Consider the following 25,383-nt stretch of genomic DNA (forward strand, 5'->3'; position numbering starts at 1 on the left):
TCCCTCTCCTTGGCTACAGTAGCTTCAACACCGCAGGGATGCTTCTTCCCATCTGTGAGGTCCTAAATAGCCTGCTGCACTGCTGCACAACTTACAGGGAACTTAGTCTACAGCAACACTACAAATTACATTTATTAAGATAAATAACTGAGTGGAGATTAGCTTTACTGGGATAAATGGAAAGGTCAGCACAGAAGTGCTCACTGTGTGAATGAGACAGAGTGGATCCAATGACCCAGTGCTTAAACACTCTTCATGCACACTGATTACAATTAACTGAAAGCAGCACTCACAAAAAGGACTCTCATTTTGCACAGATGACTATAACTTTCTGCTCAGTGCCAGCAGCAAACAATCAGAATGTTAATAGGATGGATAAAGAATGAATCAATATTAGTACAGTAGCACCTAAAAGCTAAACTCTGAAATGTTTGTAACTCTGAATAAAATATTATGATTATACTTTCAAAAGTTTACAACTGAACTTTGACTTAATACAGCTCTGAAACTCTACTATATAGAAGAAAAATGCTACTTATGGCCATCTTAATTTAAAGGAAACAAGCCCAGAAATAGTTCCCTTTAGTAGTTTACATTTAACACACTGAACTGTATTGGCTTCTTTTTATTTTGGTCTCTGGCGTGGTCTGAGTGCATACTTCTAGTTCCAAAGGAGGTGGTGTGGTTGGCTGGTCAGTACATATCTCTGAGGTTTTAATCCTGAAGTTCTACTGGATTGAAAATATTAGAATGGCATTACAAAAAGAAAATACACCATCACATGGATTATTCAGTCAGTCACCTCAAAGACCATAGAAGAAATTGATGGGGCTCAAAGAGTGATGGAAAACTGATTAAATATAGTAGTAGAAATGTAGCCGTGTTAGTCCGGTGCAGCTGAAACAAAAAACAGGACTGTGTAGCACTTTAAAGACTAACAAGATGGTTTAATAAGTGATGAGCTTTCGTGGGCCAGACCCACTTCCTCAGATCAATTTTCTTCCACTATTTGATCTGAGGACGTGGGTCTGGCCCACGAAAGCTCATCACTTAATAAACCATCTTGTTAGTCTTTAAAGTGCTACAGCGTCCTGTTTTTTGATTAAATATAGAGAGAGATGAAAAAACTTGGGCTACTTACCAGGGATATGATGGATGAATAATAAATCAAATAATAATAATTATATACAAAAGGGAGATTAACCACTGTCATTTCCTCTCTCTCCTAACAGAGACATACAGAGAAGCACTTAATTTGAAAGACAACAAATTGAAAATTGAAAGATTTCCCCTCCTCCCTCATGAACTATTTATTAATCCATGGAAATTATTACTACAAGGTATCACTGAGGTAGAGTTTAGCAGCATTCCAAGTTAAAGAGCTTCAGGGGTATCCAAGTTAGCTGTTACAGGATAAACTTAAAAAACAACAGATAGTCTGGTAGCACTTTAAAGACTAACAAAACATGTGGATGGTATTATGAGCTTTCCTGGGTGGGCTGTATCCAGGAAAGCTCATGATACCATCTACATGTTTTGTTAGTCTTTAAAGTGCTACCAGACTATTTGTTGTTTTTTAAGTTATTCCAAGGTTAGTCATTAAGATGGGTAATGAAAACATCCATAAACCACATTAGCCTGCAAAACAAGGCTTCACTTGTTTTTTATTTAAATTAGGGATATAGTCACTCATCCTTAGGGGAAAAATTATTAATGACTGATAGGCTTAGTGAGACACTTTCCCACAGAGTGGCTGTGTCTAGACTGGCCAGTTTTTCCGGAAAATCAGCCGTTTTTCCGGAAAAACTTGCCAGCTGTCTACACTGGCCACTTGAATTTCCGCAAAAGCACTGACTTCCTACTGTAAGAAATCAGTGCTTCTTGTGGAAATACTACGCTGCTCCCGTTCAGGCAAAAGTCCCTTTCGCACAAAGCTTTTGCGCAAAAGGGCCAGTGTAGGCAGCTCAGATTTGTTTTCCGCAAAAAAGCCCTGATCGTGAAAATGGCGATCGGGGCTTTTTTGTGGAAAAGCGCGTCTAGATTGGCATGGACGCTTTTCCGCAAAAAGTGCTTTTGTGGAAAAGCGTCCATGCCAATCTAGACACTCTGTTCCAAAAATGCTTTTAACGGAAAACTTTTCTGTTAAAAGCATTTCCGGAAAATCATGCCAGTCTAGACGCAGCCAGTAGGTAATTTCATCATAGTTCATTACAGGCTGTGATTTTTTAAACCTTCCTCTGCAGCAGCTGGTACTAGTCAGTGATAGAGAGAATTTCTGGTTAGATGAATCATTGCTTTGATTTAGTATGGTCATTGCCATATTCTCGTAAAGAAAACCTGCAGAGGAACAAAAATACTGGCTCTGTGCTTCACCAATACACTAACATTTTTTGAGGGTCATCAACAAGCATGTAGCCGCAGGGAGCCGGTGGCTGTAGTGCACTTGGTTTTCCAGAAAGCCTTTGACCAGGTCTTTCTTCAAAGGTTCTTAAGTGACGTAAGCTGTTATGGGAGAAGGAAGGTCATTTCATGGACGGGTAACTGGTTAAAAATAGGAAACGAAAAGTAGGAAAAAATGGTCAGTTTTCAGAATGGAGGGAGGTAACTAGTTGTGTCCTGTATAAGGATGTCAAATCCTAGTTAATTAGTTCACTGGTTAAACGTTAGGGGGAGAGGCTGGGTCTGGAGCTGCTGCTGGCTCCTAGTTCCCAGCCCCTGTCTGTGGCAGGCCTGGGCTCCCCGTAAACAGAGACTGTTCCACGGGAGCAGAGCCTGCCTGTGGGGCACCAGGGACCACCCTGGACAGGAGCTGCTCCAGACAAAAACAGCCCCTTTCTGCAGTGGGCCCTCTGTGCCCACAGCATGCAGGGAGCTGCTCCAGCCACTGGTTACTGGAAACAGCAAGCATTATCCATTTGGGGTGACGTTTACTGGCTAACCTTTCACACCCCTAGTCCCCCAGGAGTCTGTACTGGGACCAAGCACATTCAACAGATTCATAAAAAATTTGGAGAAAGGGGTAAACAGTGAGGTGGAAAAATTTGCAGGTGATACAAAAGTGCTCAAGATAGTTAAGTTCAAAGCAGACTGTGAAGAGCTTCCCAAGGATCTCACTAAACTAGAGCAACAAAAATAGCAGATGAATTGTGATGCTGATAAAGACAAAGTAATGCACATTGGAAAACAATACCAACTACACGTATAAAATGATGGGGTCTAAATTAGCTGTTTCTCTTAGGCTACGTCTAGACTGGCATGATTTTCCGGAAATGCTTTTAATGGAAAACTTTTCCGTTAAAAGCATTTTCAGAACAGAGCGTCTAGATTGGCCCGGACACTTTTCCGCAAAAGCACTTTTTGCGGAAAAGCATCCGTGCCAATCTAGATTTGTTTTCCACAAAAAAGCCCCGATTGCCATTTTCGCAATCAGGGCTTTTTTGTGGAAAACAAATCTGAGCTGTCTACACTGACACTTTTGCACAAAAGGACTCTTGCCCGAACAGGATCAGCACAGTATTTCCGCAAGAACATTGACAATCTTACATGAGATCGTCAGTGCTTTTGCGGAAATTCAAGCGGCCAGTGTAGACAGCTGGCAAGTTTTTCCGGAAAAGCGGCTGATTTTCCGGAAAAACTGACCAGTCTAGACACAGCCTTAGGGTTTCCAGGAATCTAGTACTGACCCAGACAGTCCAATATTTTCACCTCCTGTCCGGTAAACAAAGTCAGAAAATACCAGATACCTAAAATGTCCAGTATTTTCTGATTTCTTCCCAGCCAGGAGGTGAAAATCCTGGGTGCCTACGTGGTGCCGCAGGGGAGCTGTCTGGCCTGAAGCAGGAAGACAAGATGGCAGCCGGCAGCATGTTAGGGCCAAAAACGCTCAAAAGCATTTCTTAAAGGGGCCATGCTGGTCTCCCCCCCTTTTTTTTCCTCAACAGAATTTTTTCCCAGATTTTTTTTTTTTTGAGGGAAGGGGGTGTTCGGTATTTTTGGTTAAACCATCTGGCAACCCTAGTTTCCCCTCAAGAGAGAGATCTTGGAGTCATTGTGGATAGTTCTCTGAAAACATCCACTCCGTGTGCAGTGGCAGGCACAAAAGCAAACAGCATGTTGGGACGCACTAAGGGCTAGAGAATAAGACAGAGAATATCATCTCGCTTCCATGTAGATCCGCGGTGCGTCCACACCTTGAATATTGCGGACAGATGTGACCCCGCATTCTCTTGGCATTGGAAGAGTTTCGAAGAAAGGCAATGAAACGAGGAGGGGCGTGGCCCGGCGGCTGTATGAGGACAGATTAATAAAACTGGGGCTGCACCCCCCCCCCAGGCACCAGCTTCCCCCAACTGCACCTCCCAGTATCCCCTGGAATGCACAGACCCTCCATCCTAGCTCCCAGCACCACACTGCCCCCCTCCTTCCTGGACTGCCCCCCTCCTCCCTGGACTGCAGGTCCCAGCACCAGACTGCCCCCCCCCCGCAGACTGCCCCCCCTCCCCACACTGCCCCCTCCCCCGCAGACTGCCCCCCCTCCCCACACCCCCTCCCCCGCAGACTGCCCCCTCCCCCCACACTGCCCCTCCCCCGCAGACTGCCCCCCTCCCCACACTGCCCCTCCCCCGCAGACTGCCCCCCTCCCCACACTGCCCCCTCCCCCGCAGACTGCCCCCCCTCCCCACACTGCCCCTCCCCCGCAGACTACCGTTCCCAGCATCCCCGGGGCTGCGGAACCCAGACTACACTTCCCGCGCTCCCCTCCCGCGCACACTACAGTTCCCAGCATGCACCGCTCATAAAGCGCGCAGCACCCAGGCTGCCCCGCGCGCCCTCTCCGCGCATGCGCCCCGCGGCCCGGGCTGTCGCTCCCTGGCTGGCGGCTGCGGCGGGTCCCCGCCATGGAGTCCTACGATGTGATCGCGAACCAGCCCGTGGTGATAGACAACGTGAGTCGGGGCCCGGGGCAGGGGCAGGGGCAGGGGCAGGGGGCGGGAACGGGCCGGCCGGCACCATCCCTTTGTCACGGGGCCCCGCCCTGCCGCGCCGCTCCCCCTCCCCGGGCGAGTCCCTCAGCCCCGCCCAGTCACAGCTCCCGCCCCCTGGCCGCACTAGCCGCGCTCCCCTTCTTTGCATTGGCACCCGCGCCTGCCAATCACGGGAGGAGCGGTCACCCTAACATGCTGGTTCTACCGGTCTCCCTCGGCGGGGGTCCCCGGGCTCGGGTAGTGTTTTGGCGTCCTGATTGGCTCTCTCGGCTGTCACTCGCACGGGACGTCCTGTCGTTGGTTCGATGGGATGAGCCCCGCCCCTGAGGAAGGTACCTGTTGCGATTGGCTGCCATAGCTGTCTATCGTAGGTGACCCCGCCCCCCATGGGCGTGGCTCTGTCCCAGCCAGGAAGCGCTGCACCCCTTCAGAGACTGCTCCCAGCATGCACTGCTCCACCTGGAGATCAGCGGGGTCTGCTCCCAGCCTGTGCTGTCTGTAGGGGGGATTGCTCCCAGCATGCACTGCTCCATCTCCAGCCCCTGAGAAAGTGGGTGTGCCTGCTCCCAGAATGCACTGGGCCCAGGCAGCGCTTTGTCACCTTTGCCCAAAGGATTCAGGAGCGAGGAACCGGGGCTTTCCCGCCTTGCAGCTCCGAGCACGCTTCGGCGGCGTCGGCACCGGCGGGTTCTTGCGCCAGAAATATGCAAATGAGGCTAGGCGTGGAATATTGCTGAGCCTCATTTGCATATCTAATGAGGCGCTGGTTTTGAGGAATAGGCTCGTGCGCCAGAAGGAGCTGTCTACACGGCCCCTTCTTGCGCAAGAAAAACCCTCTTGCGCAATGCCGCTACGCTGGTTATTTTCAGGAAGAACGGCATTGCGCAAGAGGGGTTTTCTTGAGCAAGATGGGGCAGTATAGACAGCGCCTTCTGGCGCAAGAGCCTCTTCTGCAAAAACGGCAGCTCATTAGATATGCAAATGAAGCTCAGTGATATTCCACGCCTAGCCTCATTTGCATATTTCTGGTGCAAGAACCCGCCAGTGTAGACATAGCCTTCCTGTTTTTTTCTACCTTGCGCCTTTAGACCTTGTAGGAGCGCACTAGACAGCGCAGCATGTCTGCCCTTACACTGGCTGATTCCTAATTCCCTTTTATTGCATTTTTACTGTCCATTCCAATTGCCACCTGGAAATCCACCCACCGCTTGAACTCATACCTCTTTGCCACCCTGCCTTTCCCAGTAAGTAATTCCAAATATAGTTGTGCTGTGACTTGGCTGTGTCAGGATGAAAGGCATGACTCTTGTTGCACTCAGAAGAAATTTCCTCTGGCTCCTGCCGTAGTTTGTATTACTGGCTTTTACCCCCCCGTCCGCCCCCCAGCTGATGTTTCCCCTAAGGATCAGGGAGAAACGCTGTCTAGCAAGAGTTTTGACTTAATAGGCCTGGCTTCTGTTCCTTGTAGAGAGATTTTCCTGAACTGCAATACCATATATCTAAACCCTTCCACATTTGAAACATACTTCACAGTTTGGCCCCCTTATTCTCTATTTTCCCACTGACTTTGTGGGGACTGGGGCAAAATGCTTAACTTCTCAGTCCTTTAATTTCTCTACCAATAAAATGGGGATAATGGTACTTACTCGCCTTGGGGAACTCCTAGGATGAAAGACCCAGGAGAAATGCAGAAGCGGTGTCACTTAATGCTAATAGCATGCAGAGAGTGGTGGGGACTGAGCAAGGAAATAAAGAGCCCTACTACCATATCTGCTTTCACTTTGTCCCTGACTGGTAACATTGAGAATTTTCCCTGGTATACGTGAGAGAAATAATTGAGCAATTTCTGTTGTGAGATCAGCATTTCTCATTGGCAGGCCTCCCAGATCAGGCTCGTAGTGACATTGCAATTTTGGGACTGTCCAGGAGTGAGTGAGGAAAGTGCTATGAGAGAAAGAAAGTGCAGTGCAGACAATATACAGGCAGTCCCCGGGTTACATACAAGATAGGGACTGTACGTTTGTTCTTAAGTTGAATTTGTATGTAAGTCGGAACTGGTACATATTGTAGGGGAAACTCTAGCCAAACATTTCTCCAGAGCTCAGTTTTATTCTCCCACACCTCACTTCCCTCAGTCCTTTATTCTCAAGCTGAGGTGTCTGCTGAGAAAAGCCGCTCCGCGTCTCCCTGGTCTGCTGGGGGGGTTCTAGCTTCGCGTCTCCCTGGTCTGCTGGGGGGGCCGCTAGCTTCGCGTCTCCCTGGTCTGCTGGGGGGGTTCTAGCTTCGCGTCTCCCTGGTCTGCTGGGGGGAAGCAGCTAGTGCGGGGTTGCCTCACCCCGTTTGTAAGTAGGGATCCGATGTAAGTCGGATCCATGTAACGCAGGGACTGCCTGTACTGCTGTTGCTCACTGTTGGGTAAGGCGTTTCATTGGAGGGTCCCAAAGGGCTTTACAAAGGTGGCTATGGTGTAGGCTTGTAAAATGAGGCAGTGAGAACCAAGAACAGCTTTAGAGTCACGATTCCAGTCCTGCTCTTACCAGTACTAGTACCTTCTCTTACCTGGGACTGTTCTTTATTACCCAGCTGGATACTCCGCATGCTTCCAGCACTGAGGCGTAGTTGGACAGAGATGGAGATTGTCCTTGGTGCCCAAGACTGGCTTAATACCCCCTTTCTTTCCCATAAGTCGATTGTAAATGACTTGGGGCTCCATTCTGTGGATGCAGATCTCTGCATCCGTCTGGAGCCTCACTGGAAAGCAGTGGCTGGTGGCCTTGGTGAATGTCAATGACACCAGTGGAGGTGAAGGGCCAGATTGTGCGCTGACCTCAGCAGATGCAATTCCAGCTTTGGGTCCGGTGCCGCTGACCGAAAACCCCAAACAAGCCCTCGCCGACGTGGCCCCCGACAGAGAAGCAGAAAGACAGAGGCAGCAGTGCGGGGGGAGCCGGCTTTTCCCACATGTACTGGCTCCCCCCTTGGTGCTGCTGTGTTTGATGCAGAGATAGCAGCATGGGAGGGAGGCCTGCATGTAGCTGTGCACGTTAACCGATGAGCCTGGTTAATTGTGGTACGTGTGCGCACCAGGGATGTCAAAGTGTAAACAAGTGTAGTTTTGTTTAAAAAGATGAAAGCGTTTTCCAGGGACGCTAAATAGACTGGAAAGCATAGTTGGCTCTCATAGTCGAGAGATGGCTAATGATTATGATTGGATTAGTGCCTGGCACGCCTGCATTAGGGTGCAGTGTTGCAGGCCTGTGTGTTCACTGAAGTCCAATTTATGTTTTTGAAGAACAAATAATCTCTGCTGATTTTGAACTTAATCATCAGGTGAAAAATGCATCACTTGCTGGGAACCGCGCACTGCTTGGCAGGAGGTTGTTTCTGTTCCAGGTTCGACATTGTTCTCCCGAAACGGCTCCCCTGGAGCCGCGCATGCTGGCTCTGCATTCGGAGTTATTATCTAGACTCTGGTATTAACGAAGAACTGTTGTTGGAGGAGGTCGCCTCGCTGTATTTATTTATCCCGCTCCTGGCTGTGGTGACTGTCAGAGGATGAAAGTGGGCATTTGCGCAATATGCGGCCCTTAAAGCTATTGCCTAGGAAACTCCGGACTGTGTTTCGTAGAGTGGAATAATGGCTTTGTTCTAAAACTGCTGCTCCGAAAAGAGTCCACATCAAGCTGACTCTACCTCTTCTTCCGCAGATCGTTTCTGTAGGTGAGCGCAGAGGGTCGTACATGACGCTCTGCCAGCAGGATGGGGTTGACCACTAGTGTGCCTAGGAGGCAAGAGACCCTGGTCTTATTTCTAGCCTGCTACTGCCTCCCTGAGTTTTCTTTGTGCAAATCAGTTTGTCGGCCTTCCTGTCTGGGAGGGGAGGCCAAAGATACTAACCGCCTTTTGGGGTGCTTTGAGGTCTGTGCGTGAAGAGCCCCATTGGTAGTCGGGGATTTTGTTTGGCGGTTAGAACAGTCCTCCTGATTTGTGAACCAAGGTCTCTTACTGTGGAGGCACTGAAGGTAAATAGAGAACCCCCCACGAAGTCACTTAGCTTCTGCATGCATCACGTGTCCTCCACTCTCCTTTCATCGTGGGCCTTTCTGTGACAGAGCGAGCAGCCCTTGATTATCGGCCCCCGGGCTCTCCCGACCGAGCCTGTTCTTTGTACTAGAAACCCAGGCACTTCCTTCCGGGAGCTCACTCTTTGTTTCCCGATGGCCTTGCTAAAGGAAGGGGAGGAGATCTGCAGGGGTTGTGGTAGGCGGCCAGGTTCCCAGGATGTATCCCGACAGCGTCCACGAGGGGACTTGCATTTTGCTGTTTGGTCGGAAAGATTTCCACCGCTCGGGGAGGGCAGCCGCTCAGGGCAGTTGTTACTAAAGAGCCAAAGGGTTCAATTATTAACAGAATTTTACACCCTTAGTACATGGCTCCCACGTTCCTATTAGTGTAGCCAGTTAGCTGGTAAGCAGAAACGTATAGGGTCATGCTATAGACTACATGCATTTCTCTCCCCCCACCCCAGCCAGTATAAGTTTTAGCAGGCTGGCCAGCAGCCCGGCTCAGTCTTCTGGGACCTACCCCCACTGCAGCTCTGCATTTAAAGGGTATTAGGAGCCAGGCAGGTAGCCCAGCTCAGTTCCGGCTTGTGCCGGGTGCAAGAGCTCAGCCCTCTCCACCCCCCAGACGGGCTGCTGCCACCCCATGCCAGAGGCAGCAGCCTGGGGCAGCAGGCAGCTGGTCTGTGAGGAGCTGGTTTTTAAACTGGCTCCCTTCACAGACCAGCTCCCGCCTGGCACCCCACCTGTGCTGCTGCCTCTGATTCAGAGGCAGCAGTGCGGCGTGGCAGGGGGCTCCTCGGGAGTAGGGTTGGAGCACGCTGGCTGCCAGCCCCGGGGCTGACAGAATAGTCAAGTAACCGATAAGAATTCATGAGGGGAACGGACTGTTCGATCCCCCGATATTTAACATCCCTCGTTCCTATCTGCTCGTTTCCTTTTGCTCCCGCTTGTCCCCTTAGCGCTGCCAAGCCTGTGCTCCCATTACTCCTCGCCCCGGTCCAGGATCGGGATTTCGCTGTGCCCAAGGCCTGCTGAGCACAGAGCTAATGGTCTGTCCCTGCCTCAGAGAGCTCAGCCCCTCGGCTTCGTCTCCCAGCCTCCCCTCCAGTCTGCTTTCCAGGTGGTGCTTCTCCCCTGAAGGGTTCCCCTGGCTCAGGGTTCCCTCCTTCCCTCCAAAGCCCATCTGAGGCATGCTTCTTCGGACAGGCCTCCTTCCCTTCTAAGCAGGGGGTGACGAGTGGCTACAACGGTTAACTGGCAGAAGCATTAAAAGGACATTGATTAACCGTTCCCCACGGTCGCTGTGGTGGGCAGTTGGGGTCCCACCGGGGCTGGGAGGCCAGGGTTCTGCCAGCCACGCGTGGCTGGGGCTGCTCCAGGCTGACCTGCCTGTTGCAGACGGGGCTGGGGCCACCCCGGTCTGCCAGCTCGATGCGGATGGGGCCAACGTGGCACAGCTGGCCAGCTGCCGGATTTGGGCAAATTCCGGTTGACCATTAAACACAGCCCGGTAAGCCGCATGCCTGCCGGTTACCCTTCGACAGCCCTGCTGCTCAGAAATGAAACTGCCGGGATTTTACTAATCTTGGCCGCTGAATGATTAGCCTCTCCGCCATCTGTGTGTGTGTTAGATGAGGCTGGAAGCCGGTAGGGGCTGGGGCCTCGCTTCTTGGGTGTGTGGAGCCCCTAGCATGCTCCCGATGTGACACCGGCGGCAGTGTTTGGTGCTGCAATCTGAAGCAGACTGGCGTGGGAGCCAGACAAGCTGCCGCTTTTGGCTGGAACTGCTCAGCTTTCGCGCTCCGGGCCGGCCCAGCAAGGTGTTGCCAGTAGAGGGTGGGAATGGCTTCCCCTCAGGATCGCTTTGGCACACTGAAGCCCATCTTCATGTGAGGTCATTTTTTGGATTGTATCCTTTGGTATATGGTCATGCCAGTTTTCTTCCGCTATTTGATCTGAGGAAGTGGGTCTGGCCCACGAAAGCTCATCACCTAAGAAACCATCTTGTTAGTCTTTAAAGTGCTGCCTAGTCCTGTCTTTTGTTTCAGCTACACCAGACTAACACGGCTACATTTCTATCATCATCTTCCCCAGGGAGAGCTTGCCTGGATTTGGATTGCCAGTGCGGGAGGGGGTGGTTATCCTGGGGAGGAGCGACACAGGGAGGGGAAGGGCTGTGCGTGCGCCGTTGGCCAGGCCACCTGGTTTTAAATTGGGAGCACAGGTGCCACAGGACTGACGTGCAGAATTAGTCAATACTAGCAGGCGTGTCTGGTGCTGCCCAGGGATATGAGGGTGCAGGGCAGCAGTGTGCTCGCCCCCCGCCCAGGGCCTGTTCTCTTCCCCTTCGCCCCAGCACTGCAGCCAAGGGTTTGGGGCAGGAGTGTAAGATGGAGGAGCTGCAGCCCTGCTGGCCACTCCCTTGGAGGTGCAGCCGCCCCTGGCGGACACTGCAGGAGAGCTCCCCCGCCGGCCTCTCATATCGCATCCCTCGGAGAGCAGCCCCTCCCTTGGCATGGTATGGAAAACTGTCCTTTTCTGGGGCTTCCGGTTGTCCTGGCCCCACCCACCCCAGCCCGTGCTTCGCGTGAGGAGAAGAGGAAGCTGCCTACTAACGTGGTGCCTCGGGCTCTTCCCACGTGGGAGGAGATCTTGAACAAGCGCACTCTCCAATCTAGATGGCTAGATCACGTACTTGTTTTTCACACCTTTCTCTGTTCCTCCCACAGGGCTCGGGTGTGATCAAGGCAGGTTTTGCAGGTGATCAGATACCAAAATACTGTTTTCCAAACTAGTAAGTACCCAAGTAACTCGGGGGGGGGGGGGGTGGAGTTGCTCTGAGACGATTTGCAGCCACCTAGGCGGAAGGGCTGATGTTGTCGTTCAAGCAGGGGTTGGGAATCTAGAGAAGTGAGGCTGTTCCCTCTGGATCTGCCCCTGCGGCAATACCGAGAGGCCTGCCCGGGTATCCGGGTATGCCTGCAGAACTGCAGCAGCGAAAGCAGCTGAGCGTGGAGCTGCCGGTGCCAGAAGCCAACGCCCTGTGCCAGCAGCTTCTCCAGCGTGGCTGTACCACCCCAGCCCTGCCCACCGGGGCAGGCACCCGGCTCACCTGCCCAGGAGAAGCAGACAGCTGCATGGAAGGAAAGGGGGCAGGGTGGGGACGGTGCAGTCACGCCACAGGAGCTGCCGCAGGGTGTTGGCTTCTGGGAGCAGCGGCTCCGCTTTCTGCTCCTTCCACGGCTGTGGTTCCTGGGGACCCTGCAGGTACCGATCTATGTCCATGGCTCTCCACAGCTGTGGCTGTACGTTTGTATCCGCGCAGGGCGCTACCACCCCTCCAGAGGTGACCCCGGTGACGCTAAATGCTTTTGAGAGCTGGTGGTGAAGTGCAGAGGCCAATCTCGTGTCCCTTTGAGTCAGGTCCCGGCGCCTGGTTGCAGTTGTAGAACTCTAGAGAGGCCAGAGGTGGAACGAACGGAACCCGGTACAAACACGGGTCCTCCTGCGACAGAGCACAGGGGTGCTGCAGAACAGAGGTTCCCAATTGTCTTTAAACCGGGGATCGGCAAATCCATTTGCAATGTTTGCATATTCATTATGCAAATAAAACATTTCCTGTTTGCCAGAATAGGTCCTCCCACCCTCTCATACTCTAACCCTGACTCCTGCAGCCCCCCCCCCCCCCCCCCCCGGTATTATTTTATTCAGCCTCTGCAGCCAGAGCAGCTGCCCTCCGGACTGAGCAAATCATCCCCCCCCTGCCACGCAGCAGGTTCCATCCCTCTTCCTACTCCTAGCAGGCCTCGACCTCCCCTGCCACGCAGCCACAGCAGGTTCCATCCCCCTTTCCACCCCTAACAGGCCTCGACCTCCCCTGCCACGCAGCCACGGCAGGTTCCATCCCCCTCCCCACCCCTAACAGGCCTCGACCTCCCCTGCCACGCAGCCACAGCAGGTTCCATCCCCCTTTCCACCCCTAGCAGGCCTCGACCTCCCCTGCCACGCAGCCACAGCAGGTTCCATCCCCCTTTCCACCCCTAACAGGCCTCGACCTCCCCTGCCACGCAGCCACAGCAGGTTCCATCCCCCTTTCCACCCCTAACAGGCCTCGACCTCCCCTGCCACGCAGCCACAGCAGGTTCCATCCCCCTTTCCACCCCTAGCAGGCCTCGACCTCCCCTGCCACGCAGCCACAGCAGGTTCCATCCCCCTTTCCACCCCTAACAGGCCTCGACCTCCCCTGCCACGCAGCCACAGCAGGTTCCATCCCCCTTTCCACCCCTAACAGGCCTCGACCTCCCCTGCCACGCAGCCACAGCAGGTTCCATCCCCCTTTCCACCCCTAGCAGGCTTCGACCTCCCCTGCCATGCAGCCACAGCAGGTTCCATCCCCCTTCCCACCCCTAGCAGGCCTCGACCTCCCCTGCCACGCAGCCACAGCAGGTTCCATCCCCCTTTCCACCCCTAACAGGCCTCGACCTCCCCTGCCACGCAGCCACAGCAGGTTCCATCCCCCTTTCCACCCCTAACAGGCCTCGACCTCCCCTGCCACGCAGCCACAGCAGGTTCCATCCCCCTTTCCACCCCTAGCAGGCTTCGACCTCCCCTGCCACGCAGCCACAGCAGGTTCCATCCCCCTTTCCACCCCTAGCAGGCTTCGACCTCCCCTGCCACGCAGCCACGGCAGGTTCCATCCCCCTTCCCACCCCTAACAGGCCTCGACCTCCCCTGCCACGCAGCCACGGCAGGTTCCATCCCCCTTTCCACCCCTAGCAGGCTTCGACCTCCCCTGCCACGCAGCCACAGCAGGTTCCATCCCCCTTTCCACCCCTAGCAGGCCTCGACCTCCCCTGCCACGCAGCCACAGCAGGTTCCATCCCCCTTTCCACCCCTAGCAGGCTTCGACCTCCCCTGCCACGCAGCCACAGCAGGTTCCATCCCCCTTTCCACCCCTAGCAGGCTTCGACCTCCCCTGCCACGCAGCCACAGCAGGTTCCATCCCCCTTCCCACCCCTAACAGGCTTCGACCTCCCCTGCCACGCAGCCATGGCAGGTTCCATCCCCCTTCCCACCCCTAACAGGCCTCGACCTCCCCTGCCACGCAGCCACAGCAGGTTCCATCCCCCTTCCCACCCCTAACAGGCCTCGACCTCCCCTGCCACGCAGCCACAGCAGGTTCCATCCCCCTTCCCACCCCTAACAGGCCTCGACCTCCCCTGCCACGCAGCCATGGCAGGTTCCATCCCCCTTCCCACCCCTAACAGGCCTCGACCTCCCCTGCCACGCAGCCACAGCAGGTTCCATCCCCCTTTCCACCCCTAGCAGGCCTCGACCTCCCCTGCCACGCAGCCACAGCAGGTTCCATCCCCCTTCCCACCCCTAGCAGGCTTCGACCTCCCCTGCCACGCAGCCATGGCAGGTTCCATCCCCCTTCCCACCCCTAACAGGCCTCGACCTCCCCTGCCACGCAGCCACGGCAGGTTCCATCCCCCTTCCCACCCCTAACAGGCCTCGACCTCCCCTGCCATGCAGCCACGGCAGGTTCCATCCCCCTTCCCACCCCTAACAGGCCTCGACCTCCCCTGCCACGCAGCCACGGCAGGTTCCATCCCCCTTCCCACCCCTAACAGGCCTCGACCTCCCCTGCCATGCAGCCACGGCAGGTTCCATCCTCCTTCCCACCCCTAACAGGCCTCGACCTCCCCTGCCATGCAGCCACGGCAGGCTGCAGCCCTCCTCCCCTCTCCTGAGCAGGCCCCCACTGCACGGCCGTGGCAGGCCCCAGCCCTCCCGCCGGAGCAGGACCCGCTTCTGGCTGCCAGAACAGGCTCCAGCCCCTCACCCCGTGGCCGTGGACTCACCCCCATCCCAGCACTGCAGCCACTCCCCACATGACCCTGCTAGCCGGGCCGGGTAGCAGCTGTCAGCACTGGAACAGGAGCCACGGTGAGGCTGCCCCGGTAAGGACAGTTTCACCACGGCCCTGGCTCCAGCGCCAGCCCTGCCCGCTGCCCTGCTCACTCTTCTGCTGCACAGTGAAGTGGGCGGAAGGGAATCCCCTTCTAGGGAACCCCAGCGGGCAAGGCTAATCAAAAGCTGGGGGCGTGGCCGGGCGGCATGCCTGCCACCTGTGTGCACACGGGCGGTTGGGAACTGCTGCTCCAGAAACCTGAGAGAACCAAACCCGGATGGTACCAAACACCTTTCTGGATTGACTGCGAGCCCAGTCCTCCCACCCTTACTTGTCAGACCTCCGTGGAAGTCAAAGGACTCCTGGGTCCGGATGCCTGTGCACCACTGAGGAGGGAGGCAAAACCAGGAAAAACTATGAACTGTGTAACCCATAGAAACGTCTGTTGGCTACACGGCTAACCGTATGCAGCTCACTAATAGCTGTACCCTCCGTTTCAGTGTGGGCAGACCAAAGCACGTGCGGGTCATGGCTGGAGCTTTAGAAGGGGACATCTTCATTGGGCCAAAAGCAGAGGTAAGCGCGCCAGCGTACCCTGGAGAACTGTGTGCCTGCATGGGGTGGCTCCAGCTGAGGGCAGTTGCCATGGAAGCAGAGTGATGTTTCCAATGAAAATGGAAGAGCTGCAAAGGGCAGACGGGGACCTTCCAGTCCAAGAGGGATTGGGTCCAGAGTGACCTAGACAGATTGGAGGATTGGGCCAAGAGATCTGATGAGGTTCGACAAAGGCAAAGTCCTGCACTTGGGACGGAAGAATCCCAGCATTGTTACAGGCTGGGGACCGACTGGCTAAGCAGCAGTTCTGCAGAAAAGGATCTGGGGGTTACAGTGGATGAGAAGCTGGATACGAGTCAGCAGGGGCCCTTGTAGCCAGAAGGCAAATGGCATATTGGACTGCATTAGGAGGAGCGTTGCCAGCAGATCCAGAGATGTCATTATTCCCCTTTATTCGGCTCTGGTGAGGCCACATCTGGAGTATTGTGTCCAGTTCTGGGCCCCCCGCTACAGAAAGGATGTGGACACATTGGAGAGGGTCCAGTGGAGGGCAACCAAAATGATTAGGGGCTGGAGCACATGACCTATGGGGAGAGGCTGACGGACTTGGGTTTGTTTAGTCTGCAGAAGAGAAGAGTGAGGGGGGATTCGATAGCAGCCTTCAACTTCCTGAAAGGGGGTTCCAAAGAGGATGGAGAGAGGCTGTTCTCAGTGGTGGCGGAACAAGGAGCAATGGGCTCAAGTTGCAGTGGGCCAGGTCTAGGTTGGACATTAGGAAAAACTCTTTCCCTAGGCGGGTGGGGAAGCGCTGGGCTGGGTTCCCTAGGGAGGGGGTGGAGTCTCCATCCCTAGAGGTGCTTAAGTCTCGGCTTGCCAAAGCCCTGGCTGGGGTGACTGAGTTGGGGTTGGTCCTGCTTTGGGCAGCGGCTGGACTCAGTGACTCCTGAGGTCTCTGCCTGCCCTAGGATTCGATGATTCTATGAAGATGCTCCGTGCAGCAAGCTGAGGTTTGTGCCCAGCCCCTGGGTTGCATCGTTAGCCGTTTCCGCTACACACATCTTATACTATTGGATGGAGTTCATAGTCCTTTCCCAGAGCTGGATTTCCACACACGCCCCCCAGTGTCCTGGCTTGTTTCCAGTTCAACAATTACATTCTCCCTCCCTCAGCCCCCCTGTTGTTTTGAATTGGATACGTCCTTCATTGACTGTTGTGTGATGGTGCTGTGGGCTGTTTCCCACCTGCTGTCCTCCCCCTCCCCCCCCAGAGGTGGCTGCATTTCAGTGCTGGGATCTGGTACCAGGTTCCTATCTCTCTGTCACTAGGCGTAATTGTACTGCCATTTCCACTCCACATCTGTGTTTCAGCCTCCGCTCTGATCTGTCTCTCTCTGGTCATAGACGAGTTTATATTATTGTTAAGTTTTTAAGCCCTCTGGCCACAGCGAGAGAGTCTGCCTTGGGCTAATCGCTCGGATCCTTCATCCTGTTGATGCAGGGCGAGTCACTGCCTGTAGTTGTCTTTTCCTGCAGCATTTGTCTGTCTTGATGCAAGGGCGAAGGTGGATTTCCTGCTCCCTGCCTGGACACTCCCATTGCAGGCTCCGGGAACAGGAAGCTAGCTCATAGCCACCTCCATCCCTCCCTCCACTCCTCTGTGTCCTCTAATTTGTGGCCTTTCTCCAGCCAGCTCACAGTTCTCCTCCCACTGCAGCCCCATCTCTCATGGTCAAGACTCTTAAATACCAGAATTGTATTGTGCCTGGCTTCTCGTTTCCATGACCTGAGCAAGCAACTTGCCACTCGTAGACCTGTCTTGCCCGGCACGTTGTCCCATGAATCCCCTGTCTACAGCCCCTGTAATGACCCTGTCTGGGGCTGAACTCCGCCTGTAGACTCTCCTGAAGGGTCAGTGCACATCCCATCACAGCCTCTCGTCATGCACAAACTAGAGCAGCAAGTCTACCAGCAAATGGCTGTTTGTATTCATCCATGCAGACTGTCGGGATGGAAGGAGCTGCCTGGGTATTCTTCTGTGGGAAAGGAGTCAGTTATTCACTTACAGGCCTGGCCTTCTAAAATCCCTCCTCTCCTTTGCTAGGAAGCACAGCAAATCCGCGTCGTTCCCAGGAACATACAGCATGCAGATGCGTGTGCTCTGTGAGCAGCGGTGCAATTCATTGGCAGCGAGGCGCATGCTTGGCGAGCTCGCTGAAAGGCGTGACGTGTTGTCTTTTCTGTGTGCTAGGAGCACAGAGGCCTGCTCTCGATCCGCTATCCCATGGAGCATGGCATAGTGAAGGACTGGAACGACATGGAGCGCATCTGGCAGTACGTGTATTCGAAGGACCAGCTGCAGACGTTCTCCGAAGAGGTGAGACGCCGCGCGGGCGCAGTGCTTGGTTGGGCGTGTGTAAGCTCTGGGGCGGATCTGGCCTCTTTGCTGTGCGTTCCCCCAAGAACCTCTAAACAAGCCTGGTCGCTAATCAGGAGTTACTGCTGTGCATTAGATCACAGCCCCGGCATGCCCAAGCAGAATGCCTTGCGGCTAATCTGATACTAGAGCTTCACTGATGCTGCAGCATTCAACACCTCCCCCCACCCACACACACGTTCCCCTTACTGCAGCATCCCATTATTTCGGCACTACAGCTGTTCCTGTTCTGCCTTATCCGCTCGCCAAATGTTAACGAATGCGATTGCTCAAAAGGAAGCAGGAGTAAATCTTGGGCCCTCAGTCGAGAGAGGGGAAAAAATAGTTTGCCGTCTGCAAGCTGGCCCTAGAAGTGGCTTAGTAGCTGAACTGACTAGGGGCTGTGTCTTTAAGGCAGCTCTGTTGGAAACTTAACAATGTGACTTCTGAGCGGGCAGATGGAGAAGGATCCATTGGGTCACCTTGTCCGTCCTCAGCACAGGGTCTGTTCCCCAGCACTCTGGAATCTAGCTTGAAATGGCCACGTTATGATATTTTGCCAACCCTGCCAGTGGGAGATTGACACAGCCTCGGGGATCTCACTGCTTGGCAGCGTTCCCTCGTTCCTTAACTTCATCCCATCTTGCTGCTTAGATCCCGGCGGTTCCTAAATCGTATGAATAAACCGTTATTCTAGAACTCGTCTCCCATTCCACCCCCGCCCCCGGTCCATATGGACACTCGCCGCCTGCGTGGGGAGCATTCCCAGCCGCAGTGGTTCACAGCCACACTACTTTTGTCTCTGTTAACCCAGCATCCCGTGCTCCTGACGGAGGCTCCCCTGAACCCACGCAAGAACCGAGAGCGAGCTGCTGAAGTTTTCTTTGAGACCTTCAACGTGCCGGCGCTTTTTATCTCCATGCAAGCAGTGCTCAGCCTGTAAGTATCTTCCCGTTCTCGGCACGGCCTGAGCAGAAGGGCAGAAACAGCGCGAGAGCGCGGTTGTCCTTGAAAACCAGCCGTTCCTTTGGGGGAGGGCTCTTTCAATGGAGACGGATCCGCCCATCCCGGTCCCACACCGGCGTTGGTCCAGCTCTGATCTTTGCAGCTTTGTCCCACTTCCAGTTCTGACCTTAGCCTCCCGGGGCTAGACTGGTGGGGGAAAAGGCTAGTGTATGCAAAGTGCAATATCTTGCCCCGTGGCCTTGCATTGCAGCTATATTGTGCCTGCTGTGGAGAGCTTCCTACCAGAAAGCCTCTCCAGGCAATCTGAGGCGCCGGAGCCTGCATGACAATTCCTGCCCCTCCAGCTGTGCTGCAGTTGACTTTTTGGGAGGTCATCTTTTACCTCTAATAGTGTCCTTCATTCAGGCCATTTCATTTCTAATTGGATTCATGTGTCTATACAGTGTTATTGATTATACCAGTTTATTTTGATTCATATTAATTTTGTAAAATCTTATTTCAAAACAACCACCCGAGCCCTGCAGTGGGGCCAAAATTAGAGTTCCTCACAATTGAAAGAACGTGTGACTCAAAGGTAGAGCTGCCCCTTTCCTAAGTAAGCCGAATGATTCTGCTGTTACCGGTTTCTCTCGGGTTGCTTTGTTGTTTGGCGTCGGTTGGGCCAGGTCCAAGCCTGGGAGACGCTTGTGAAATTCGCTGCCTGTCGTTCTCACCATCGTCCCTCCTTGTTGCAGTTACGCGACAGGCAGAACCACGGGAGTGGTGCTGGACTCGGGGGATGGCGTCACCCATGCGGTTCCTATCTACGAAGGCTTTGCCATGCCTCACTCCATTATGCGGATTGACATCGCTGGTCGCGACGTATCCCGCTTCCTTCGCCTCTATCTCCGGAAAGAAGGCTACGACTTCCACACCTCATCGGAGTTCGAGATCGTCAAAACCATCAAAGAGGTGATTTTGGCACGAGGCGATCTCTGAATCGGCACAGAGTCTCTGAAATGGGGCCCAGACCCTCAGTGCCCGGCTCTTGACAGCGGGGCCCCTAAAAACTGAACAGGCCGTTGAGCCTGCTTTGCCCTGCCCTCTGATTCCGACAGAAGATCTCTCCCTGCTTGGGAGAGGCTTGTGTTCTGGTGTCGGGGCAGATAAATGCAGCACTCCAGGGCTGGCAGGGTGGCACCTTCCCTTAGCACTAACGTAAGCGGAGGGAAAGAAGACTAGTTAAGCGCGTGCATCAGCATGAGGCGCGAGAGGTTCCGCTGTTCGGTGAGAACCTTTAAACTGCAGGGCCCAGGCTGGAGACACCTTTCCTAGGAACCCCAGCCACACCGTGCTGTGCTCCATGGCAGCAAATGCTTTTCCCAGACGTCCCAGGGAAGTAAACAAACCAGAGCCACTGTCCTGGTAGAAAGCCTGAGAGTGCAGCTGATCTGTGCCAAAGGAGAGACAGAACTGAGGGCGAAAGTGACTATTGTAACTAAAGCCCGGCCAGTTCTTAGCAGTAGCTTGGTGTGTCTCTCGCCGGCTGTTTTACCCACTCAGGACCCCTGCTGGTTGATTTTCCTGCCTGCTGGTGGAGGCTTCGCCTAGGTGCTGTGGTGCGGAGCCTAGAAACGTTCACAAATATATACAGGCCTTCAGACCGCAGCATCCGCACCACGTGATCGCTGTCCAGCGCCCCCCAGTGTCTGACAGAGACTGCTGTGTAGTGCCATCCGCACCACGTGATCGCTGTCCAGCGCCCCCCAGTGTCTGACGGAGGCTGCTGTGTAGTGCCATCTGCACCACGTGATCGCTGTCCAGCGCCCCCCAGTGTCTGACGGAGGCTGCTGTGTAGTGCCATCTGGCGGACAGCTGCCATACTGCATAATCCCGTCCCATCAGTGCTGCCTGTACAGTCACTCTGAGACAGATGTGTGAGCCTGGTCTGCTCTCAGTGAGTCTTTTCATAGTCTGTGATCTGCCAGCAAGAGAGCCAGAGAAGACAGAAAATGGCTCTGTGGCTTGGCAGTCCAGTTCAGGGGTAGCCGCTTAGCATGCGCTGTGAGACTTGCGCAGGCTGCACGGAGCTCCGGAGTGGTGAGGCTTGCCCGTGGTGGCTCTGTTCTCGGTGGCGGCAGTATTGCTGCTGTTCCAAGGGAGCAGGAGCTGGCTAGAGAAAGAGAAGCGTCTCCATGTCTCGCTCTGCAAAAGTGACTAGAGAACAGCCTGTCACTGCCGTGCCTTGCAACATGCCAGGCTTGCTGGTGAAGGAAAAGTGAAAACATGAATTCTTCCACCCGGGTTGTGGATTGCACCTTAGAAGCGCTCTTCCGAAAGGCCAGGGTCTGTGGTGCGCTTCGCCTCTTAGCAAATGAGCCAAACCACGTGTGCTGGAATCTCTGCTCACAGAGAGGGGGATTTTTCGGAACCCTACCCCGATGAAAGCAGAACTCGAACAAAACTGGAGATGAGCCCAGATGTGTGTGCTGAACCTCTGCACCACCGAGGCTGGGAGAGTGCAGAGTTAGCACGTACAAGAGCTTTCTCTGAGCTTTCCCGCCCCACGCTGCCTCCCCCGGTACTTCCTGGCTCACAGAAGAGTTGACAGAATTCCTCAGCCTGCTACAAATAGCAAGGGCTGCAGTGAGATTCTGCTATTTGCGGTCCCCAACGCAGCAGGCAGTGCTGCCGGCTCACGACTTCACGACCAGCCTCGTCGTTTGATTTAATGACCGAGGTTGTGGAGGCGAGAGAGAAGCAGGAGAATCTCTGCTTTCATTGAAGAAAAAAAGGAACTTTCTTCCCTGCCTGGTTGTGGAGAGCAGCTTGGACATGTGCCCAGAGCATGACCCACCGACTTAAAATCTGGAGGAAAAACAACAATTATTGCCCAGGGAGGTTGTGGAATCCCCATCTGTGGAGATATTTAAGAGTAGGTTAGATACATGTCTATCAGGGATGGTCTAGACAGTATTTGGTCCTGTCGTGAGGGCAGGGGACTGGACTCGATGACTCTCGAGGTCCCTTCCAGTCCTAGTATTCTATGATTCTATAACCCTCTGCCCCCCAAATTTGACATTTTTGTGCTGTCCCAAGCGGGGACCAATAGCAAAGCTTCTTGCAAAACAAAAAGTTCCCAGAATTTCCAGCGGGAAGCGTCAGACTGTTGCGCTTCCCGTGAAGTGCCGTAGTGGTTACATTGCCAGGTCAGGTGCATCCTGGGAGCTGCAGTCCAGCCGGGGAAGCAGGGACCAGCGTGGCTCAGGGCAGACTAACAGCTCAGCTCTGAATGATCCGAAATATTTGTCCTGCCAGAAGATTCTTGCTGAAAATTGCTCTCCCCAAAGAAAAGTGGTTTGTTAGAAGCCCTGCTCACCTGCCTTTGTTCTCTTTGCAGCGTGCCTGTTACCTGTCCATAAACCCGCAGAAGGACGAGACGCTGGAGACGGAGAGAGCCCAGTACTACCTGCCAGATGGAAGCACTATTGAGGTGCGTAAGGACAAATACTGAATTATTCTTCCTAAAAAGCTCGGTGTTAGTAGCACGTCCTGGCCCTCTCGCTGCGGGAGGCTGGGGGGGCTCGGGAGAAGCTCGTTAAAATAGAGCTGCAGCGGGCACAGGGTTTCTCTTGCAGAAGGCTAGAAGATTCCTTCTCTGTTTCTTCCTGAAGACCTGCCGGGCTTGAGTCCATTGCCAAATGGTTTCTGGTGAACAGCTTCCTCCTAAGAATGGCTGCATGCCCATAGCTCGTTGGAATCCCCGGGATTGGGAGGTTCCTGGCTAATGACATGCGACTTGCTGTTAAGTCAGCGACCCGGAGACCTCGTGCAGGGATCTGCACTGACAGGTTCTGGTGCAGACTCAGGGACGGGACAAGTGGGTCTCAGCTAATTGCTGAGCCTATTGGGTTTATCTCCTCTGCAACGCAGAAACAATCCCTTGGAAGAACGGCCTAGAGAAACCTAAAGGGGAAACTTTCTGGATGAGGGCTGAAGGGGAGGGAGCATGGGGTTGTCCTAAGGCACCAGACTTGAAATTGGGAGAGAGGGAGTCTGCTCCAAGCTCTGCTGCTCATTTTCTATGGGGCTGCGGCAAGTTGCAGCCTCAGTTTCCCCATCTACTAGAGGGCGGGAATAATGTACTTTAGTGGCATTTTGAGGCTTGCTTCATGTTCATGAGATCTTTTGAAATCTGCAGCTGTGAAGGTACGAGGGTTACTGTGTGTTAAAGGGAGCAACCCGTCGGCCTTGTGTTCCTTGTCGGGATGTTACTGATGTCCCAGGAGTGGCTGGTGGGTTGGAGGGACTCTCTAACTCTCTGGTTTTCGGCCACTGAAGGGTTCCATGGCACAGCCGCAAGACATGTGGCCCGTGGTGCCCTCTGGGCGCTAAGCTGTTCCCTCCTGCTGTTTGCAGATCGGCCCTGCCCGCTTCCGAGCCCCCGAGTTGCTGTTCCGGCCTGACCTCATTGGAGAGGAGTGCGAGGGGCTGCACGAGGTGCTGGTCTTCGCTGTTCAGAAATCTGACATGGACCTGAGGCGAACGCTCTTCTCCAACATCGTGCTGTCCGGGGGCTCCACGCTCTTCAAAGGTCTCTGCCTTCAGAGTGGGCACGGTGCCCTCCGTCCCGTTACCTCTGGTCATACCCCACACGCTCCCCTAGATAATCCCTCCCCTCCGTCCGTTACCTCTGGTCATACTCCTTCCCCCCGCCCCCCCCCCCCGACCTCCTCTAGATAATCCCTCCCCTGCTTGGAATTGCCCTAAGCCTCTGGATACGGAAGTGGAGACTTCTTAAAGGCATCCGGCTCCCGCTTGTGCTATTGACACTCTCTCTCCCCCCCTCCCCTCCCACTGTCCTTGTCCTCCCTCCCTTTCCCCTCCCTGGCCCCAGCAGATCATCTGGCCTGACAAAGGACTGAGCAGTGTTTTAGGGCAGCTTCGTTATTAAATCCCTGGAAGGCTGATAGAAGTTCCTTTCAAACTCTGCTCCGGTGCCAGGCCTGTCGAAATCCCTGCCCTGGCGTGAGCGGAGCATGTGCCGTGAGTGCACTGTGTCCATGCCTGGCTCTCCCTGCCCGCCTCAGTATGGAGGTGGCAAGAGGAGCATGTGGAGGGAGAGGTTGTCCTCAGAGCCGAGGTGTGTGTCCCACCCTGAGCCAGCCAGCTCCTAGCTATAGCAGAATTCCAGACTCCTCCCTCTTCCCAGCATGCTTTGCAATGAAACGATTGACAGCCAGGCTTGCCTTTCCCCCACTTTGCTCTCAGAGGGACTCGGGCTCATGGGGCTTGTTCCTTCCCCTTTGTGGCAGGGCTGCTCCGCGCTGTGGCCCGAGTCCAGTCCTGAGGTAGGAGGGCATTCTCCCGGATCTGCTTCCTGGCCTCCCTGCGGCCGGGAGCGGAGCACGTCCACCAGGTAGCCCTGGAGGAACAAGAATTGAGGGGAGACTCAGGAGGCCAAGCCTACCTCGTCCTTCTGAGACCTCCTCTGCCCCAGGGGCAGGCTGTCTTCTCGTTTGCCCGGATCAGACCATTCCCGGAGCCTGGCCAGGAGGCACTAGGGACCAGGCGCGAGCACGGCCCAGTGTGCATGGGGCTGTACAAATACAGCCTGGGACAGCTCTGTAAATCACACAGACTCTGCTCTCTCGCCATCTTTCTGGTTGTGCTCTGGAGGCTGCCCGAGCCTGCTGAGGACTCTGGGGAGGCCCTTTCCAGGCCTGGGCTCTGGTGAGGCAGGAATGTCCCCCCCAAACGGTCTGTGCGGAGTGTCGCTGTAGCTGCAGTCATTGGTCGGGAGCCATGGTCCGCGCCCAGGTAAAGGCAAGTTTCCTCTTCTCTGCAGGCTTCGGAGACAGGCTCTTGAGCGAAGTGAAGAAGCTGGCACCCAAGGACGTCAAAATAAGGGTAGGGGTGCTCTCCTCTGGAGGCTTCCTGGGGCAGGAGCCTGGAGCCGCTTGGCAGGGTGCTGCCCTGCACTTGCAGCCAACTCTGGCTGTTCGGGAACGGCCCGGGCGCCCTGTGCTGAAAGCCACTCGGGGTCTGTGGCCAGGGTTGTCGCTCGCCAGTGCAGCTGGGTGGCAGAAGCTGCCCCAGGGCCTGTGTCTGACGGGTGGGACGCAGCTGCGGAGAGGCTGGTACCTGGCCAACACTGACCCACGTTCCCGGCCTCTCCTTTCAGATATCCGCTCCGCAGGAGAGACTCTACTCCACGTGGATCGGGTACGTATCGGGCAGCTCCGACGGGGCCCTGCCCGCATTACAGCGGGAGTCCTGGCAGCCTTGCCCACGCTGGCGAGGAAACACTGCTAGCCATGCTGCCCTGTTGCTGTCCCCATGGGGCTCCCTCGCCCCCCTCCACCCGTTCTCTGCCAGTCTGGCAACAGGCCACTGCAGGGCGGCGTTCGGGCCTGCACCCCCATCCCAGTTACTCCAGTGACGGAACTGTTGATGTAACCAGTAGGGGAAAGGGGAAGGACTGGAGGCTCCTAACTGACTGTGCCCA

General features: G+C 54.8%; 1 protein-coding gene and 1 long non-coding RNA gene across 3 annotated transcripts in view; one reads left to right on the forward strand and one right to left on the reverse strand.

Annotated features, from left to right (window-relative positions):
* On the reverse strand, positions 1–4,917 carry LOC142830463 (uncharacterized). 2 transcript variants are annotated; one of them, XR_012905741.1, is made up of 4 exons: positions 4,791–4,917; positions 4,191–4,285; positions 2,386–2,541; positions 1–731 (listed from the first exon to the last, which is right to left on the reverse strand). It is a non-coding gene; the product is annotated as an uncharacterized LOC142830463 (long non-coding RNA). The 2 variants fall into 2 exon arrangements; XR_012905740.1 differs by lacking the exon at positions 4,791–4,917 and having other exon boundaries at positions 4,191–4,381.
* The window catches only part of ACTR1A (actin related protein 1A), a 22,120-nt gene continuing 1,529 nt past the window's right edge, over positions 4,793–25,383 (forward strand). Inside the window, exons 1-10 of the mRNA XM_075935585.1 lie at positions 4,793–4,946; positions 11,779–11,843; positions 15,464–15,539; positions 17,766–17,891; positions 18,745–18,869; positions 19,631–19,847; positions 22,276–22,368; positions 23,295–23,469; positions 24,724–24,785; positions 25,060–25,100. Coding sequence (XP_075791700.1) covers positions 4,899–4,946; positions 11,779–11,843; positions 15,464–15,539; positions 17,766–17,891; positions 18,745–18,869; positions 19,631–19,847; positions 22,276–22,368; positions 23,295–23,469; positions 24,724–24,785; positions 25,060–25,100 — 1,028 coding nt within the window. The 5' untranslated portion in view covers positions 4,793–4,898. The remainder of the gene's footprint in view (positions 4,947–11,778; positions 11,844–15,463; positions 15,540–17,765; positions 17,892–18,744; positions 18,870–19,630; positions 19,848–22,275; positions 22,369–23,294; positions 23,470–24,723; positions 24,786–25,059; positions 25,101–25,383) is intronic.

This window comes from Pelodiscus sinensis, chromosome 8 (genome assembly GCF_049634645.1).
Source record: "Pelodiscus sinensis isolate JC-2024 chromosome 8, ASM4963464v1, whole genome shotgun sequence".
Taxonomy (NCBI): domain Eukaryota; kingdom Metazoa; phylum Chordata; order Testudines; family Trionychidae; genus Pelodiscus; species Pelodiscus sinensis.